At 31.0% G+C, this 22,084-nt stretch overlaps 1 protein-coding gene across 1 annotated transcript in view; it reads left to right on the top strand.

Moving 5' to 3' along the window:
* abca3b (ATP-binding cassette, sub-family A (ABC1), member 3b) overlaps positions 1-22,084 on the top strand; it is an 89,229-nt gene that overhangs the window by 31,341 nt on the left and 35,804 nt on the right. The window contains exons 6-12 of the mRNA XM_073836343.1: positions 314-573; positions 657-773; positions 2,907-3,027; positions 13,043-13,216; positions 13,300-13,481; positions 20,722-20,868; positions 20,989-21,118. Coding sequence (XP_073692444.1) covers positions 314-573; positions 657-773; positions 2,907-3,027; positions 13,043-13,216; positions 13,300-13,481; positions 20,722-20,868; positions 20,989-21,118 — 1,131 coding nt within the window. The remainder of the gene's footprint in view (positions 1-313; positions 574-656; positions 774-2,906; positions 3,028-13,042; positions 13,217-13,299; positions 13,482-20,721; positions 20,869-20,988; positions 21,119-22,084) is intronic.

Genomic DNA, 22,084 nt, shown 5'->3' with positions numbered 1-22,084 from the left:
ACTGGTTTTGTGGTCCAGGGTCACATATTGCTTGTCACTTTACTATTGAAACAATGAATATTTTAATGTTAGAATTGCCACTTACATTGCATTAACCTCACTGGAAGCCAGACTTCTGCTTTTTAAAGAAGCGACAGGACAAATGGAAATGAATATTTGTGGTATCCAACATTAAACCACACATGCTGTCGATTCAGCTCAAGCCATAATACTCCTTTAATATAAATCTTCTCAGTTCATCAGAGTCCATTAAAACCTCAGTTTGATTGATTGTATCTAATGAGTAGAGTATGTCTCTGTTGTCTCTAAACAGGATATTACCGCGAGGGCTTCCTGCAGGTGCAGCACGCGGTGGACAGGGCCATCATGAAGGCTTACAACAGCACGGCCGCGGCGGCCCTCTTCAAGCGAGCCCAAGTGCAGCTGGCCCGCTTCCCTTTCCCGGCGTTCATCTACGACGTCTTCATCCTGGCCATCCAGAACCAGCTGCCGCTGCTGCTCGTGCTCAGTTTCACCTACACCTCTCTGAATATCGTCCGCTCTGTGGTGCAGGAGAAGGAGAGGAAACTCAAGGTACTGGAAGAGGGGCATGAACATGGATTCTGATGCAGTTTGATGTAATAAAGCTTGACTGCAGCCGTTTGTGTGTTTTGCAGGAGTACATGCGCATGATGGGGCTCAGCAACTGGTTGCACTGGAGCGCCTGGTTCCTCATGTTTTTCCTCTTCCTCTCTATCTCCGTCTTCTTTGTTACTCTGCTTATCTGCATCAAGGTAAACACAGACACACTGCTTTGTGTTATCTAGTTCCTTGTGCTACTAGAAATACCACATACTGTTTGCATCTCTTTGAAAGTGTTTTGTTTACCTCACTTGAGAAATGAGAACCAGGTTTTATTCAAAACAAGTTACACTCGGTGCACAAAAATCAATGCAGCGGAGCATTTTAATATGGTGTTTGCATTTACATTTTTCCACAGATACAGATGGTATAGATACTGAATGATATGTTTGTTTGCATGATAACATTTACATAAAGATGCAGTATGCATTTAGAGTTTTGCTTTAATTAAAAAAAGGTATTTTTAAAAGTATTATTTTCAAATTGCAAATGAGGTCTCCTTTTTCTCAGTAAACGTTAACATATACAATTAAATATGGTATGTATACTACTGCTTATAAATAAAAAAACAATAATGGTTAAATATAAAACTAAATGTAACTGTTAATTTGCATGTAAAAAATTATAAATTATAAGAAAGTTTATTATAATTTTGTTATAATAAAGCCAAAAAACCCCCCACATTTTTCCACAGTAGCAAAAAAGAGGTATTTAAGATATTATATATAAATTGTAATAATTTTTGTACACTAACCCATACACTTATTAATGTTTTAATAATGTATTTAAATATATATAATGTAAATAAAGAAAAATAATAACAATAATAATATTTAATAGTAATAATAGAAAGTAATAATAATTAATAATGTTATATAATTGATTAATTTATGCATAATAATAATTAATTAACAAATAATAATAAGTGAAAGTAATAATAATTATTAATAAGTTATATAATTAATTAATGAATACATAATAATAAAAATAATTAATAACATAATGAAGAATAATCATAATAGTAGTAGTAATAATAATAATAATAATAATAAGTGAAATTTATAATAATTACTAGTTTATATAATTAGTTATTTAATACATAATTAAATAATACTTTATTAATAACAAATAATAGTAATAATAAGTGAAAATAATAACAATTAATGATAAGTTATATAATTAATTAATACATAATTGAATAATAATTAATTAATAAATAATGAATAATAATAAGTGAAAGTAATTAATAATTAATTAAGGTATATTAGTTAATTAAGACATAATAATTGAATAATAATTAATTAATAACAAATAATGAACAAGTGAAAGCAATAATAACTAATAAACTATATAGTACAGAATAATTAAAAAGTAAGTATTACTTTATTATTAAAAAGTAATAATTAATAATAAGGTATATTAGTTAATACATAATAATTAAAGAATAATTAATTAATAACAAATAATGAACAATCTTAATAATAAAAAATAATAAGTAGGAGGAAATGATAATAAGTTATATAATTAGTTAATTAATACTTAATTACATAATATGTTATTAATAACAAATAATAATAATAATAATAATAAGTAATTATAATTACTAATAAGTTATATAATAATTAATTCTTACATAATAATGAATAACAAATAATGAACATTAATTATAAAAGTAGAAGTAGTAGTAATAATACTAATACTCATAATAAGTGAAGTTAATAGAAATTAATGATAAGTTAATACATATAATTAATACATAAATAATAATCAATTCATAACAAATAATGAACAATAATTTTAATAATAATAAGTAAAAGTAATAATAATAAATAAGTTATATAATTAGTTAATTAATACATAATAATTAAATAATAATTTATTAATAACAAATAATAATAATAATAACAGTAATAAGTGAAAGTAATAATTAATAATTAGGCATATTAGTTAATCTATACTGAATTAAATAATTAGTGAATAACTTATAGTGAACAATAATCATAATAGTAATAATAATAATAATAATAATAAGTGAAAGTAAAAATAATTAATATTAAGTTATATAATGGATTATTTAATTCATACATAATAAATGATCATTAATAACATTAATCATGAAAGCAGTAGTAGTAGTAGTATCACAATTCTCTGAAGCCAAAAGGTAAATGTTTTCACATAAATAAATAAATGTGCAATAAACTATGAATAGATTCTCTCAGAAATCAGTATCATGAAATACAGAATTTGAAACGTATTAGTTAACGTTTGTGTTGTTTCTGTGTCAGGTGAGTCCTAACGGAGCGGTGTTGACCCACAGCGACCCCACGCTGGTGTTTTTTTTCCTGCTGGCGTTTGCCATCTCCACCATCAGCTTCAGCTTCATGATCAGCGCCTTCTTCTCCAGAGGTGACCTCTTCATCTCTAATCTGTCAATTTATCTTTTCATCCCAGAACGTAATAGTCATTACACTGTATTGTCATTTATAGCATGTTTACTGTATATACTGTACATAGCGCTTCATTCAAGCGGCTTTATTTCAGAAACAAAGTCTTATAATAAAAGAATGCAGATAATACAAGATAAATGGACAGAAAGCAGAGGTGACAAAAGAAACAAAGGCACAAAACCAGACATACCTGCTGTATTTTGGCAAATGAGCTGCGTTTAAACTCAGAAATCAGTGCTCCTTTGTCCATAACCTGCACTACTTTTTATACATTTTATTTTGTTATTTATTGATACTTTTTTCAGAAAATTATTTCATTTTATTTTATTTTGTGTATATATTTGTACTAGAAAACAAGACAAAAATACTAAGTAAGAAAAATATTTTATTTTACTTTATTTCGTTATTTTATGTGTAGATATTTGTACCGGAAAAACTAGACAAAAATACTAAGTAAGAAAATTATTTTCTTTTCTTTTTTTAATTAAATAAATTTAAATACATGAAATTAAATATTAAAATAAGAATATTGAAATTAAAATATTTTTCTTCAGATACTAAGTCTAATTTAAATTAAAAATTAATAAAATTAAATTTTATTTATGTGTAGATATTTGTACTGGAAAACAAGACAAAACACTAAATAAGAAAATTATTTTAATTGATTTTATAGTTTTTTTATTATGTTATTTTATTATGTGTATATATTTGTACTGGAAAACTAGACAAAAATACTAAGAAAGAAAATTATTTTATTTATTGATACTGTTTTTACAGATTTTTTTTTATTATTATTTATTTATTTAATTTTATTTTGTAATAAATTAAATTAAATATTTTCCTCAGAAACTAAGTCTAATTTTATTTAAAATAAAAATGTATACATTACATTTTATTTGTGTATAGATATTTGTACTGGAAAACAAAAGAAAATACTAAGTCAATTATTTATCATTTATTTTATTTTTATTTATTTATTTTTTATGTGTAGAAAATTATTTTATTTCAGAATTAAAAAAACAAAACAATGTATAGATATTTGTATTGGAATACAAATTTATTATTTTAATATATTTATTGATAGGTTTTTTTTTTCAGAATTTAAAATTGAAAAATGTGTCAATATTTGTACTAGTAAGAGAATTATTTTATACTTTTTTTTTTTTTTTTTCGAAAATTCTGATAGTGTGCATTTATAGGATGTATACTGTATAAACTGTACATAGCGCTTCAATCAAGCAGCTTTATTTTAGTAAGAAACAAAGCCTCACAATAAAAGAATGGAGATAATACAAGATAAATGGACAGAAAGCAGAGGTGACAAAAGAAACAAAGGTACAAAACCGGAGATACCTGCTGTATTTTTGGCAAATGAGCTGCGTTTAAACTCAGAAATCAGTGCTCCTTTGTCCATAACCTGCACTTTTTTTTCTTTTCTCTGCCAAACAAAAACCTCCAATTACCGCAAACTGTGTGTTAAAGCTGGTAACCAGCTGTGGAAAATGTTCAGGTTGCAGTTATTGACCCTTTTTGATGCTAGAAATGCTTTTAGCGAGTGATGGCAGAAGTCGTGTCTGGGTTTGATTGGCCCTCAGGTGAGCTAATAATAAGATGTGTTGATGTTCATACCTGCTTTAGGAGCGGATTCATCACGCTTGTACTCTTCATCTTGATGGGACAAAGAATAGGAAATCAAATGAGCAATGGTGTTTCATTTCAGTATTGTGTTCATAAATGACTGATTCTGGAAAATGCACTGATTTGATTTTGAGTTAAAGCTGTAACCCAGTCATTATTTACTCAACCACATGTTGCAAAAAATATGCAAAAATCATTTTTTATTTAATATTTTTTAGTTTTCCAATGCAAATATCTAACAGTTTACTTGAGAAGCAAGTTTTCTGGAAAAAAAAAATGCTTAAACTAAGGACAAATATTTGTCAGAAAATTAGACTTAGTATTTGACGTTATTTTGCATCTTAAATTAATAAATTAATCTTGATTTATGAATGTGTAGATATTTGTACTAGCAAACAAGACAGAAATACTGAGTATTACTGATTCTTTATTTTATTTTATGAATACTTTTTTCAGAAAATTAGACTTAGTATCTGACGAAAATTATTTTATTTTAAATTTCATTTCATTTCATTAAAACAAGACAAAAATACCAAGTAAGAAAATTATTTTATTTAGTTTGTTTATTTATTTATTTATTTATTTGTAGACATTTGTACTGAAAAACAAAACAAAAATGCTAAGTAAGAAAATTATTTTATTTTATTATTTTATTTATTGATACTTTTTTCCCCGAAAAAGTATCTAAAGAAAATTGTTTTATTTTTAATTTATTTTATTATTTAATATGTTTATATTTGTACCTGGAAAACAAGACAAAAATATTAAGTAAGAAACTATTTTATTTTATGTGTAGATATTTGTAGTGGAAAACAAGACAAAAATACTAAACAATTTATTTTCTTTTATTTATTGATACTTTTTTCAGAAAATTAGAAGAAAATCTGAAGAAAATTATGCTATTTTATTTTATGTGTAGATATTTGTAGAAAATAAAAAAAATGGCAAGTAATACAATTATTTTTTTTATTTTATTTTATTTATTGATTTTCTTTTAGAAAATTAGTCTTAGAATCTTAAGAAAATTATTTAAATATTAAAAAAATACTGAGTAAAAAAATATAATTTTTTTTATTTTATTTGTTGATAGCTTTTTTCAACAAAAAAAAAGTGTCAATATTTGAACTGGAAAACAAGACAAAAATACTGAGTGAGAAAATGATTGAATTGATTTATTTATTTAGGTATTTTTGTGCCATGTTAGCTTTCTAAAAGCCAGAATGGTCCATGCTCTGTCCAGTCTAGTTCGCATTTTTGCATTTTCAAACCTGGCACGACACGTTTAATGTTTTCTATTTTGCATTAGAGGATTTGTTAAGTAAATAGCATTAAAAAGGCCCAAACATGCTGATGCATTAATAAAAAAACATGAGCGAGAATCCTTTTAAAGGGCAGTTTTGAAAACATTTCCAGCCGCTCTGGCATTAAATTGTGACACATAGCATTATGTGTAGGTGGAAATGAGGCACTGCATGTCTGTATTGCTGCCTCGAGCAGAAAATATAATATTATATGTTGTCCAGTGTAATAAAAAAAAAAAAATGAGCTGACTCTCTGCTTTAAAGAGAAATTTGCTTTAAAGGCAATTGTTAATGGTAAATGTACCTGTTCAGTTTAAAATATATTTTTTTAAATTCATTTAATATCTTAGATTTTTTTTTTTTAAATAAATGTATTTTATTATTTATTTTCATCTTATTTATTTATGAGTATTTATTTTATTTTATAACCAGTACAACAAACACTACCATAATGTAAATAAAAATCAACAATTCACTTTTTTTTGCATTATAGATGCAAAACAAAAATCTATTATAATAATTATGCATAAATAAATGTATTTTATTCTTTATTTTCATTTTATTTATCTATAAGTATTTCATTTTAAATTTCTTTTATTTTAAATTAAAACCAAATACTACCATAATTCATTAAAAAATCAACAATTAACATTTTTTTGCATTTACAGATGCAAAACTAAGCAAAAACTCTCTGCTTTAAAGAGAAATGTTAGCTTGTTTTGTCAAGGCCAATGTTAATGCTGATAGAACCAGTTCAGTGTAGATTATAGTCTTTATAATTGATTTATTATGTTAGATTTTTAAAAAATGTGTTTTTGTTTATTTTTTTTTATAAATGTGTTTTATTCTTTATTTTTATTTAATTTATTCATAAGTATTTATTATTTTATTTATTTTATTTTAAATTAAAAACAGTACAACAAATACTACCATAATGTATAAAAAAATCAACAATTAACTTTTTTGCATTACAGATGCACAATTTTCCTTTCCTTTCCTTTCCTTTCCTTTCCTTTCCTTTCCTTTCCTTTCCTTTCCTTTCCTTTCCTTTCCTTTCCTTTCCTTTCCTTTGTAGAATGTAAATTTGAATGTAAATGTAAATTTTGTAAATTTGTAAATTTTAGTCTTTATAATTAATTTATTAGATTAGATTTTTGTTCATTTATTTTTAATAATGTATTTTTATTTTTTTAAATAAATAAATGAATTTTAATCTTTTTTCATTTTATTTATATAAGTATTTTTATTTATTTTATTTTAAATTGAATCCAGTACAACAAATACTATCATATTATTAATATTCTTGAAAATTCATTTATTATATTAGATTTTTTGTTTGTTTGTTTTTAATAATCATTTTTTTGTTGATTAAATAAATCAATGTATTTAATCTTTATTTTCATTTTATTTATTTATAAGTATTTTTTTTATTTATTTTATCTTAAAGTAAAACCAGTATGACGAATACTACCATAATGTTTTATTCTTTATTTTCATTTTATTTATTTATAAGTACTTCTTTTTATTTTTAAGTAAAACCAGTATGACAAATACTATCATAATGTATACAAAATATCAACAATTTCATTACGATTTCATCTCTTTTTTTGCATTACAGGTGCAAAACTATGCAAAAACTAATTTTTGCATTTCTTTAAGCAATATACAATGTTTGGTTTTGTTTTAAAGGTGTGAAGTATGACCTGTACATTTTATTAATTTCATTCATTATACCATTTACAATTTCTTGTTGATATATGTGATTCAGAACAGGATCGGCTGTTTTTCTTAAGGTCTGAAATGGAGTCAGTGCGGTTCAGTGACCTCCTTTATTCAAAAGCCCATAGAGACTTGTCCTCTCAGGTTTAGAAAGGCTGAAAATGGACTTTAATCAACACGTCCTGCTCTCTCGGTCCGGCCCATTTAAAGCCCAAATGACATATTGTAGAGTGTGAAGAGGTTCTCCGCATCTCTGCGTCCTTTTGAGATGTAAATACAAAAAATAGCCCTGTGTGTCATTTCCTTCCATTTGTTGAGCGGTGCTGCCACTCTTTCCACTGCTCTTTTCTCATATCGCCTCTCTCTCATCCGCTCTTTTGTGTCTTTTTGAGGGTCGTGGGGAGTGTAGCTCAAGGCCGTGAGTGAGTGAGAGTAGGGGTTTGATTCTGGAGCCTCATAATGGACTCATGGATTCATTTCACACATCCGTCTTTAATCTCACACTGAATCTTATGCTGGAGAGGCTGAATGCGACAAAAGTGTCCAGGTCACAGTGTCCCAAAAATGATTTATTATTTTATAACTGGCTTCCAGAGAAGCGTCTTTATTGTTTTATTCCAGTATGGTATAAATAAATAACAATATAATTGTACTTTTTTTTTTTTTTTATTTTTTTTTACTTTAATATATTTCTTCACAAATTCTCATTAATATAATGAGAAAAATAAATATTTAAATGTTATCAATCAATCAATCAATCAATATCCCTTTATTGACATTGCATGTTAACATACAACGAAATTGCATCTCACTCATAAGAAGGTAACTATATTCACATACATTCAAAAACACCAATATTAAAGTGACTTGTGCATTTCATTAATGTGCTCAGTCCATCCTTTCAAAATGATAAGAATCTGTAGAAGGCAACCCTAAAGATAGGAATTCAGTTCACGTATTACTGTTGGAAAAAAAACTGTTCCTATATCTGGAGGTGCGAGTTTTTAAAACCCTATAACGTCTCCCAGATCGGAGCAGTGCAAAGAGGTTTTGAAAAGGATGGGTATTGTCCTTGATGATGGTACAGGCTCTGCAATGACAGCGAAGCCTCTATATGTCCTTAAGGTGAGGCGGTGGAAGTCCAATAATCTTTTGGGGGATTTTAATAACCCTTTGAAGTGCAGCTCTATCGGTCACAGAACAATTCCCATACCATGCTGTAATACAGTATGTTAATATACTTTGTACTGTAGAGTGGTAGAATGATTTCAACAGTCTGGCAGAGAGATGGGCCTTCCTCAGAGTTCATAGAAAGTAAAGTCTCTGTTGGGCCTTTTTGACCAGAGCATTAGTGTTGACTGTCCACTTAAGGTCCTCGCTGACATGGATGCCCAGAAACTCTTTCCACCTCCTCTCCCTTTATTACCAAGGCCTGGAGTTCTTCTTGATGTCGCCTGAAGTCTATAACCAACTCCTTTGTCTTCTTGATGTTAAGAGACAAACTGTTGTCAGAGCACCACTCAACCAGCCTGAACACATCATCTCTATAGGCAGCTTCATTGCCCTGTGAGATGAGCCCCACAAGTGTTGTGTCATCTGCAAACTTAATAATTGCATTCGTGGGGTGTGCTGCTGTACAATCGTGTGTATAGAGAGAGTATAACAAAGGGCTCAACACACATCCCTGCGGTGCTCCAGTACTAAGAGTCAGACTTGTGGAGGTATGCGAAATTAATCTCACATTCTGTGACCGGTTCCTGGTCCACCAACATACAGTATTTGGTTGCTGAGACCCACATCCCGCATCTTTATGACTAACCTGCTAGGGATGATAGTATTAAAGGCAGAACTATAGTCCACAAAGAGCATCCTTCTGTTCCAGATGTTCCAATGCAATATGAAGTGCTGTATTAACGGCATTCTCTGTGGATCTATTTTGCCTGTATGCATATTGATGTGGGTCAAATGTAGGGGGGAGGACAGATTTAATATATCCCAGGATGAGTCTTTCAAAGCATTTAGATATAATCGGAGTTAGTGCTATTGGCCTGTAATCATTTAGAGAAGTGATACTGGACTGCTTAGGTATTGGAATAATAGTGGCCGTTTTGAGGCAGGTTGGAACAACAGTATGTGCCAGTGAAAGATTAAAAATGTCTGTAAAAACATCTTCAAGCTGATGTGCACAGTCCCGGAGGACCCGGAGGACCTACCTGTGATTTCATCCGGTCCAGCCGCCTTTCTTGCATTTGTTGTTTTCAAAACCTGCCTAACCTGATGAGTCTGGAAGATGAGCAGTGGTCAACAGGCTCCAGCTGTAGTGAAACTGCGTTGTCTGATTTCCTCTCAAATTGGGCAAAAAAACAGTTCAGTTCCTCAGTCAGTGTGAGACTACTCGCTGTCATATGTTCTCTACTTCCCCCGCAGTTTGTTATATGATGCAGACCCTGCCACATGCGTGATGAGTTCTTTGCGTCAAAGTGATCCTCTATCTTCTGTTTATAGGCAGCTCTGGCTATTTTTTTTTCCCTTTCTTGAGGTTACATCTAGAAGCACTGTACAGTTCTTTGTTACCAGACTTGAATGCCACATTACGATCTTTCAAAAGAAGTTGAACCTCCTTTGTCATCCATGGCTTCCTGTTTGGGTAGACACGGATGCGTTTACCAGTAGTTACAACTTCCACACAGCATCTGATATAGAAGAGCACAGTAGATGTACAGTCGTGGCCAAAAGTTTTGAGAATGACACAAATATTAGTTTTCACAAAGTTTGCTGCTAAACTGCTTTTAGGTCTTTGTTTCAGTTGTTTCTGTGATGTACTGAAATATAATTACAAGCACTTCATACGTTTCAAAGGCTTTTGTCGACAATTACATGACATTTATGCAAAGAGTCAGTATTTGCAGTGTTGGCCCTTCTTTTTCAGGACCTCTGCAATTCGACTGGGCATGCTCTCAATCAACTTCTGGGCCAAATCCTGACTGATAGCAACCCATTCTTTCATAATCACTTCTTGGAGTTTGTCAGAATTAGTGGGTTTTTGTTTGTCCACCCGCCTCTTGAGGATTGACCACAAGTTCTCAATGGGATTAAGATCTGGGGAGTTTCCAGGCCATGGACCCAAAATGTCAACGTTTTGGTCCCCGAGCCACTTAGTTATCACTTTTGCCTCATGGCACGGTGCTCCATCGTGCTGGAAAATGCATTGTTCTTCACCAAACTGTTGTTGGATTGTTGGAAGAAGTTGCTGTTGGAGGGTGTTTTGGTACCATTCTTTATTCATGGCTGTGCTTTTGGGCAAAATTGTGAGTGAGCCCACTCCCTTGGATGAGAAGCAACCCCACACATGAATGGTCTCAGGATGCTTTACTGTTGGCATGACACAGGACTGATGGTAGCGCTCACCTTTTCTTCTCCGGACAAGCCTTTTTCCAGATGCCCCAAACAATCGGAAAGAGGCTTCATTGGAGAATATGACTTTGCCCCAGTCCTCAGCAGTCCATTCACCATACTTTTTGCAGAAGATCAATCTGTCCCTGATGTTTTTTTGGAGAGAAGTGGCTTCTTTGTTGCCCTTCTTGACACCAGGCCATCTTCCAAAAGTCTTGGCCTCACTGTGCGTCCAGATGCGCTCACACCTGCCTGCTGCCATTCCTGAGCAAGCTCTGCACTGGTGGCACTCCGATCCCGCAGCTGAATCCTCTTTAGGAGACGATTCTGGCGCTTGCTGGACTTTCTTGGATGTCCTGAAGCCTTCTTAACAATGCAGAGGAAAGTTTTTTTGGGGATTAATTTCATTTTCATGGCAAATAAGGACTATGCAATTCATCTGATCACTCTTCGTAACATTCTGGAGTATATGCAAATTGCTATTATAAAAACTTAAGCAGCAACTTTTCCAATTTCCAATATTTATGTCATTCTCCAAACTTTTGGCCACGACTGTATATTCATCCAGGTCCTGAGGGAGGGGCAATGCTCTAAAAGCTTTAGGAATGTTCCCCCCTTGGAAGCACAGTCTTCCAAGTTATCATGATTAAAATCACCAGCCACTATAAACACCCCATCGGGATAAGCGTTCTGTTGTGTATTTATAGCTGTTAGCATTTAGCCAAGTGCTGAAAATGAAAACCTGAAAACCTATTTCATTAGACTTTTTTAAAATAAAATATGATAAAATAATGAAATGTTATTTTATTTTTATATACAAAACACGAAACATAAAAATTAGATGTTATATATGCTTCAATATAATTTCAATATTAAAATATCCTTAAATAACGGTAGTACTGGTTTTGTTGCCTTTACAAATAAAGAAATAAAATAATTAAGAAACATGTATTTAAATTATCGTAAATTATTACATATCAGGATTTTTATTTAGAGAATCATGATAGAGAATAATTTGTCATTTCTTACTTATTTTATTAGAATTCTATATGAAAATAATATTACAAAATAATGAAATGTTATTTTATTTTTATATATAAAAACAGAACATGAATATAAATATTATTTCAATATTAAAGTGTCCTAAAATAATGATAGTATTTTTTGTTGCCTTCACCTAAAATAAATTAATAAATAAATATTATTTACATATTAAAATATTTTTAAATTAAGGTTGTATTTATTGTTGCTTTTTTATTTAAATCAGCATAAATTATTATATAACAATATGTTTATTTAGAGAATCAATATAAAGAATTTTTTTCACTGTGTATTTTATATAACTTATACAATTACCAATTTTATTATGATTTTTTTATTAAATATTAATTCAAATATTTGTTGCCTTCATTTAAATAAATTAATAAATCATATAAATGATGATAAATTATAAATTATTACAATTATTAATTAGAAAATAACCATAGTAAGTTATGGAAAATGCAAAAGCATGTATACATCTCAGTGTTTATTTCTTATTTTATTCTTTTAATTTGTACAAGTACTGTTTTTCCAGAGGCACAATCTCAAATTATCATTAACAAATTGTCATTAATATAATGTTAAAAAGTAAAATAAAACATAAAAATAAATATTAAAGTATTTATAAATAACAATAGTTATATTATTTATATTATTTACAATTTTACTTAGAGAATCACCATTGGGAATAGCTGAACATTATTTAAAAACACATGTTCATATCCTTTAGAAGTGACTTTAATTTTTATAAAACCAATAACATGATGCAAAACATCTAAAATATCTATATATTTTTAAATTTTTTCTATTTTGATTTTGCAGTGCAAAATGACTTGATGAAAAAGAGCAAATGAAAGAATTCAATGTCTTTCTCTCCCGTAGCGAACGTGGCGGCAGCAGCGGGCGGCTTCATCTACTTCCTGAGCTACCTGCCGTACATCTTCCTGTGGCCTCGCTATGACCTGCTGTCACACGCACAGAAAGTGTCCGCCTGTCTCATCTCCAACGTGGCCATGGCTATGGGAGCCCAGCTGATCGGCATGTTTGAGGGCAAAGGTGAGGGGTCCGACTGAAGCAGACACTGCTGTTGTTCTGTTCTCACAACTAAAACTGACGCTCATGTCCTGTGTCGTCCTCAGGGACGGGCATCCAGTGGCATAACATGTTCGATCCGGTGACGGTGGACGATGACTTCTCTCTGGCTCAAGTGCTGGGTTTGTTGCTGCTGGACTCTCTGCTGTACGGTCTGGTGGCCTGGTACGTGGAGGCTGTGTTTCCGGGAGAATATGGAGTGCCTCGTCCGTGGTACTTCTTCGTCCTGGTACGTCTCTAGCCATATTTTTGGCCACTATAAGATGGGTTCGAATTCATGAAGAAGTTAGGCTGTTTCTTAAAGGGATAGTCCATCCGAAAAGAAAAATTCGGTCTTTTGTGGAAATCTTATTTCCTCTGCTGAAAACAAATGCAGATATTTTGAAGAATGTTTGTAACTCAAAAGTTTCGGTTTCCATTGACTTCCATTGTATGGACGAAAAATTTGGTTATCGAAACTTTAAACAAACGACAGACAGAAATTAATGAATTAAATTAATTATTTAATTAATTATTAATTAAATATTAAAATAATGACAGTGTATATACGTTTGTGAATATTTTCTTATTAATTTCAATCTTTAAACAAATGACATTAGAATTGTATTATTTTAATTTATTTTTACATTTATTTGGTTTTATTTGTATTTGTTGCCCCTTTACCTGAAGCAAAATTTAGACTGAAATATATTTCTCCCCAAATTCTCATTAATATAATGAGAAAACATAAATTATTAAATTATTTTAATTCTTTAATTCTTTACAAAAATAAAGTAAATCTTAAAAATAAATACTACTTATTTATAAATAATTGTAGTATTTATTTATTTATTTTTTCAAATTTGAGTCTTTAATATATTTCTTCATTATTTATCATTAGTATAATGAGAAAAATGCATAACTAAATGTTGTTTTAAATGTTAAAAAAATGAAATGAATCTTTAAAATAAATACTACTTAAATATTAAATTATTTATTAAGCTAATAATTGTAGTATTTGTTGCCTCTTGTACCTGAAGCAAAATTTAGACTTTAATTTATTTCTCTCCAAATTCTCATTAATATAATGAGAAAACATGAATAATTAAATTATTTTAATTCTTTAAAAATAACATAAATTTTAAAAATAAATACTACTTGAATATGAAATTATTTGTATATAATTGTAGTATTTGTTGCCTCTTGTACCTGAAGCAAAATTTAGACTTTAATATATTTCTCTCCAAATTCTCATTATTATAATGAGAAAAAATGAATAATTAAATTATTTTAATTCTTTAAAAATAACATAAATTTAAAAAATAAATACTACTTGAATATGAAATTATTATAGAATTGTAGTATTTGTTGCCTCTTTTACCTGAAGCAAAATTTAGACTTTAATATATTTCTCTCCAAATTCTCGTTATTATAATGAGAAAACATGAATAATTAAATTGTTAATTAAATATTAAAACAATGACAGTATATATGAATAATTTTTTTTATTTTCAAGCAAACAACCAGATAAAATGTACATTTTCAGCCTTTAAACAAACAACAAAGACACAGAATGAATTAATAAAATTAATTCTATAATAATTTAATTAATAATTAGATATTAAAATAACAACAATATATGTTTGTGAATATTTTCTTATTTTCAAACAAACAACCAGATAAAATGTGCATATTTTCAGCCTTTAAACAAACAACAAAGACATAAAATAAATTAATTAAAATATTATTAATTAAATATTAAAATTATGACATTATATACTTTGCAAATTTTCTTTCATTTTCAAACAAGCAACCAGATAAAAACATACATGGTTTCAGACTTCATGCACAAAATTAATACATTTATTTAATTATGTAATTAATTTAATTAGTTATTAATTAAGTATTAAAATAATGACACTGTGTACGTTCATAAATGTTTTCTTTTATTTTCAAATAAACAATCAAGTAAAACTACATATTTTCAGCCTTTAAATATATGACAAAGAAACAAAATTAATTTATGTAATTAATTATATAATTAATTATTAGTTAAATATTAAAATAATGACAATATATGCATTTGTGAATATTTTCTTTTATTTTCAAACAAACAACCAGATAAAATGTCTGTATTTTCAGCCTTTAAACGAACAACAAAGACACAAAATGAATTAAATTATTTATATAATTAATCTATTTAATTATTAATGAAATATTATCATAAAGAGAATATATACTTTTGTTTATATTTTCTTTTTATTTCAAACAAACAACCAGATAAAATTTACATATTTTTAGCATATTAATTTAATTAATTATATAATTATGTAAATTTGTAGTTAAATATAACAAATGACAATATATACTTGTGTGAATATTTTCTTTTATTTTCAAACAAACAACCAGATAAAATATGCATGTTTTCAGCCTTTAAACAAACAACAAAGGCACAAAATGAATGAATGAATAATGTAATTCATTAATTTAATGAATTATTATTTAAATAATAAAATAATGACAATGTATACGTTAATTAATGTTTTCTTTTATTGAATTTTTATTACAATATTCATTATATAAACAATTGAATAAACTATTAAAATAATTTAATTAACTATTAATGAAATATTAAAAAAAATATTTTCAGCCTTTAAACAAACAACAAAGACACAAAATGAATTAATTTAATTATATAAGTAATTTAATTGACAATATATAGGTTTCAAATAAACGACCAGATAAACGATTTTCTGTGTCAGAAAATCAGGATTTATAAAGACAAAAATAGCATGCAATAATTTTTTTTAAATGTAAATCTGATCATTGTTTATATAACCACTTTCAACTCATGCACATGGCTAGTAATCATAATGTATGTCACTAACATTGTTTTAGTGCTAAATATTTGAAACAACCCAACACGTTTGTTAAACATCTTCCTTTTGAGACTTTAAGAGAATTTGAAGGTTATTCCGACTTTAAAAGTTAATTACGGTGATTTTTAAGAACATTGTTTTTATGAGTTTTGCTTTAAAGTTTTTTGCAGTGCAAAATATTCTTAGCTTTATTCTTAGGAAATAACACAATGTTTTGTGAATCAAGCCTTTAAAAGTATGGCTCTCCTCAATGTTTTTGACCATGACAGTGTTTATTTTGAGCAATTGTTTCCTCAATCCTAAAACTTCCTCGTGCGCATCACATGTGTTCTTGCGAAACTGGTCAAAGTAGGTTTACCCAAGTGCAAGAGAGTGAGAACTTGAGTGTCTTTTCTAGACCGACAGCCTCCTTAAAGACGGGAAGCATTTGGTCTCAGCAGGAAAACCATGCTTATGTCATCAAGACGGCCAGGAAGTGCATACGCAGCCTTATCTTCCGACATACAGGATTTTCTGTAGGGCGTGAAGAAGGAAGGGAAGGAACGAAGAACAGTGGCGTGATTTACACAGAGCTATTGTACAGTCGTGGCCAAAAGTTGAGAATTACATAAATATTGGAAATGGGAAAAGTTGCTGCTTAAGTTTTTATAATAGCAATTTGCATATACTCTAGAATGTTATGAAGAGTGATCAGATGAATTGCATAGTCCTTCTTTGCCATGAAAATTAACTTAATCCCGAAAAAAAAAAAACTTTCCACTGCATTGTTAAGAAGGCTTCAGGGCATCCAAGAAAGTCCAGCAAGCGCCAGGATGGTCTCCTAAAGAGGATTCAGCTGCGGGATCGGAGTGCCACCAGTGCAGAGCTTGCTCAGGAATGGCAGCAGGCAGGTGTGAGTGCATCTGTACGCACAGTGAGGCCAAGACTTTTGGAAGATGGCCTGGTGTCAAGAAGGACAGCAAAGAAGCCACTTCTCTCCAAAAAAAACATCAGGGACAGATAGATCTTCTGCAAAAAGTATGGCGAATGGACTGCTGAGGACTGGGGCAAAGTCATATTCTCCGATGAAGCCTCTTTCCGATTGTTTGGGGCATCTAGAAAAAGGCTTGTCCGGAGAAGAAAAGGTGAGCGTTACCAATCAGTCCTGTGTCATGCAAACAGTAAAGCATCCTGAGACCATTCATGTGTGGGGTTGCTTCTCATCCAAGGGAGTGGGCTCACTCACAATTTTGCCCAAAAACACAGCCATGAATAAAGAATGGTACCAAAACACCCTCCAACAGCAACTTCTTCCAACAATCCAACAACAGTTTGGTGAAGATCAATGCATTTTCCAGCACGATGGAGCACCGTGCCATAAGGCAAAAGTGATAACTAAGTGGCTCGGGGACCAAAACGTAGAAATTTTGGGTCCATGGCCTGGAAACTCCCCAGATCTTAAAACTTGTGGTCAATCCTCAAGAGGCGGGTGGACAAACAAAAACCCACTAATTCTGACAAACTCCAAGAAGTGATTATGAAAGAATGGGTTGCTATCAGTCAGGATTTGGCCCAGAAGTTGATTGAGAGCATGCCCAGTCGAATTGCAGAGGTCCTGAAAAAGAAGGGCCAACACTGCAAATACTGACTCTTTGCATAAATGTCATGTAATTGTCGACAAAAGCCTTTGAAACGTATGAAGTGCTTGTAATTATATTTCAGTACATCACAGAAACGACTGAAACAAAGATCTAAAAGCAGTTTAGCAGCAAACTTTGTGAAAACTAATATTTGTGTCATTCTCAAAACTTTTGGCCACGACTGTATATGAGGACACCCGCTGCGTCAGTGCTTGTGTTTGCAAACAGGCTTATCAACGGGGCGGCAATAAAGACCCCTTCAGAGTGAAAGTGATAAGAAACAATGGTCTTCTCAGTCACACCTTTGACTTAATACACAAATGCTCTCATTCATATAGTGTAACATAATGAATGACCTGGTTTTTGAGCTTATCTGTAAATGTTTTCACTGATTTATGGGTTTAAAGGAGTTTCTTACAGTTAATTAGTAACTTAGTATGTTTTTAGTGGCTTTATTAGGCAAGCATCACTATTGCTGTTGTTTACAGTTTAACTTTAACTGACAGTTTATTATGAATGTTACATCAGATCTTGCAGCTTGTTGAAGAGATGTGTTATTTTATCTGATCAACATGCTGAAATGAACATCTTAAACCAGCTTAAGTTTAAGTATGTTTTTCAGCAATGCAGATTTGCAGTTTTCAGTAAAACTAGTGAAAAAAAATACTGTTTTTTAACAAATTTCTATGAAATCCAGACATTTCAATGCGAATCCTGACAGACTTAAAATGCTAAAACTGCGCCTACATTTAGCATTGCTGAGCGAATTTTCACTGGCAAAATCCAGTTTTTGTTTATTTTTCCGATCCACACAATCATAAATTTATGAAACTGGCTCAATTGGTCAAGTGAACTAAGGACAACATTAACTATAAAGATAAAGTTTTAAAAATCATTCTAAATTTAAAGAGATAGTTCACCCAAAAATGAACATTCTGTCATTAATTACTCATGTAGTTCCAAACCTGTAAGACCTTTGTTTATCTTTGTAACACAATTAAGATATTTTTGATAAATCCAATAGTTTTCTGACCCTGCATAGACGGCAACACAACTGACACGTTCAAGACCCAGAAAGGTAGTAAGGACATTGATAAAATAGTCTAAAGAAGAGATTTCTTTAAAAAAACATTTAAAAAAATTTCTGTTCACAAACTTTTGACTGGTATTGTAGGTTCCTAAATTATTTTGCCCATTTATTTTTCAAAAACTTTCTAGCTCTGCATAGACGGCAATGCAACTGACACATTTAAGGCCCAGAAAGGTAGTAAGGACATTGATGAAGTAGTCCATGTGACAGTGGGTCAACTGTAATTTTATAAAGCTACAAGAATACATTTTGTGAGCAAAGAAAACAGAAATAATGACTTTATTCAATAATTTCTTCTTTTCCGTGTCAGTATTTGTCACGTGTCAAAATATTAGAATGATGTCTGAAGGATTATGAGACTGGAGTAATGATGCAAAAAATTCAGCATTTAACTTGGAGGAGTAAATTACATTTTAAAATATATTTAAGTAGAAAAGAGTTATTTTAAATAGTAAAAATTGCTCAATTTTACTGTTTTTGCAGTACTTTGGATCAAATAAATGCAGGCTTGGTGAGCAGAAGAGACTTCTTTAAAAAAACATAATAAATTATACTGTTCAAAAACTTTTGACTGGTATTGTAGGTTCCAAAATTATTTTGCCCATTTATTTTTAAAAAACGTTCTGACCCTGCATAGACAGCAATGCAACGGACATGTTGAAGGCCCAGAAAGGTAGTAAGGACATCATTAAAATATTCCACGTGACATCAGTGGTTTAACCGTAATTTTATTAAGCTACAAGAATACTTTTTGTGCGCAAAGAAAACAAGAATAACGACTTTATTCAATAATTTCTTCTTTTCCGTGTCAGTATTTGTCACGTGTCAAAATATTAGAATGATTTCTGAAGGATTATGAGACTGGAGTAATGATGCTAAAAATTCAGCATTTAACTCAAAGGAATAAATTAAATTTTAAAATATATTCAAGTAGAAAAGAGATTTTAAATAGTAAAATATTTCACAATATTAATGATTTTGCTGTATTTTGGATCAAATAAATGCAGGCTTGGTGAGCAGAAGAGACTTCTTAAAAAAAAAACAACTTAAAAATATCATACGGTTTGAAAACTTTCGACTGGTTTTGTAGTGTTCCATAATTATTTTGCCCATTTATTTATTTTTTTACTTTCTGACCCTGCATAGACAGCAACCCAACTGACACGTTCAAGGCCCAGAAAGGTAGTAAGGACATTGTTAAAGTAGTCCATGTGACATCAGTGGTTCAACCGTAATTTTATAAAGCTACAAGAATACTTTTTGTGTAAAGTAAACAAAAATGACAACTTTATTTAATAATTTCTTCTTTTCTGTGTTAGTATTTGTCATACAAAGTATTCTCATAGCTTCATAGCATTATGGTTGAAACAATGGTGTCACATGGACAATTTTATCAATGTCCTTGCTACCTTTCTGGCCCTTGAACATGGTAGTACTGTTGGTGTTTATGCATGATCAGAAAGCTCTAGGATTTCATCAAAAATATCTTAATTTGTGTTCTGAAGATGAAGGTCTTACAGGTTTGGAACGACATGAGGGTGAGTAATTAATGATAGAATTTACATTTTTGGATGAACTATCCCTATAAGTGTATATAGGACTCCACACCAAAACTATAACGATAACGACAAAGACGAACAAAATCATTGGAATCACTTTCAGAATATTATTTTGTAGCTGATGAATGATAAAAACATTGACCGTGGACCGGAATCCACTAATATAGTTATCATCATCTTATAATTATTGTCTTTAACGTGAACGGATCTTTTTGCTCATTTACATTTATGAGAAAGAACATTATGTGAATGTTTATAACACCAACAGGGGACATTTATCCATTGTGGTTTCATGTTATGGTTGTGTTTTTCTAATATTTTTCTCCTCCTCATCTGCTCTCAGCCCTCATACTGGTGCAGCAGCCCTCGTGTGGCCCTGCTGAAGGAAAAGGAAGAAGAGGAAGAGGCCGAGAAGGTGTCGAAGGGTGAATACATCGAAGAGGAGCCAGCTGGACTGGTCTCAGGGGTCAAGATCAAACGTTTGGCAAAGGTATTAGATCAATTAAGTAAATTAGATTCATACGGGACAGACGGTAGACTCTGTGTGTGCAAGGCCAGTGTGACAGAGACATGGATCACCTGTAGAAACTGTTGGATCCTTCTGTCGCAGGTGTTCAAAGTGGGAAATAAGACCAAGGAGGCAGTGAGGGATTTAACGCTCAACATGTTCGAAGGGCAGATCACTGTCCTGCTGGGTCACAACGGAGCGGGCAAGACCACCACGCTATCAATGCTGACAGGTGAGAGTTATATAAACACGACAGTGTACAGTAGTGTGAAAAAGTGTTGGCCCCCTTCCAGATTATTATTATTTTTTTTTTTTGCATGTTTGTCACACTTTTTAATGTTTCAGATCATCAAACAAATGTAAATATGAATCAAAGATAACACAAGTAAACACAACATGCAGTTTTTAAATGAAGGGGTTTTTATGAAGGGAAAACAAAATCCAAACCCACATGGCCCTGTGTGAAAAACATAACTGTGGTTTATCACACCTGAGTTGAGTTTCTCTAGCCACAGCCAGGCCTGATTACTGCCACACCTGTTTGCAATCAAGAAATCACTTAAATAGGACCTGCCTGCCTAACAAACTGAAGTAGACAAAAGGATCCTCAAAAGCTACACATCATGTTGAGATCCAAAGAAATTCAGGGACAAATGAGAAAGAAAGTAATTGAGATCTATCAGCCTGGATAAGGTTATGAAGCCATTTCTAAAGCTTTGAGACTCCAGCGAACCACAGTGAGAGCCATTATCCACAAATGAAACATGAAAGCATGGAACAGTGGTGAACCTTCCCTGGAGTGGCTGGCCGACTAAAATTACCCCAAGAACGCAGCGACGACTCATCCAAGAGGTCACAAAAGACCCCACAAAAGCATCTAAGGAACTGCAGGCCTATCTTGCCTCAGTTAAGATCTGTGTTCATGACTCCACCATAAGAAAGAGACTGGACAATAATGGCCTGCATGGCAGAGTTCCAAGACGAAAACCGCTGCTGAGCAAAAAGAACATAAAGGCTCATCTCAGTTTTGCCAGAAAACATCTCGATGATCCGCAAGACTTTTGGGAAAATACTCTGTGGACTGATGAGACAAAAGTTTAACTTTTTGGAAGGTGTGTGTCCCATTACATCTGGTGTAAAAGTAACACAGCATTTCAGAAAATTAACATCGTACCAACAGTAAAATATGGTGGTGGTA

This window comes from Garra rufa, chromosome 1, assembly GCF_049309525.1.
Source record: "Garra rufa chromosome 1, GarRuf1.0, whole genome shotgun sequence".
NCBI classification, from domain to species: Eukaryota; Metazoa; Chordata; class Actinopteri; order Cypriniformes; family Cyprinidae; genus Garra; species Garra rufa.
Note: the sequence above shows the minus strand (reverse complement) of the source record. Positions and strands in the feature narration are given on the sequence as shown.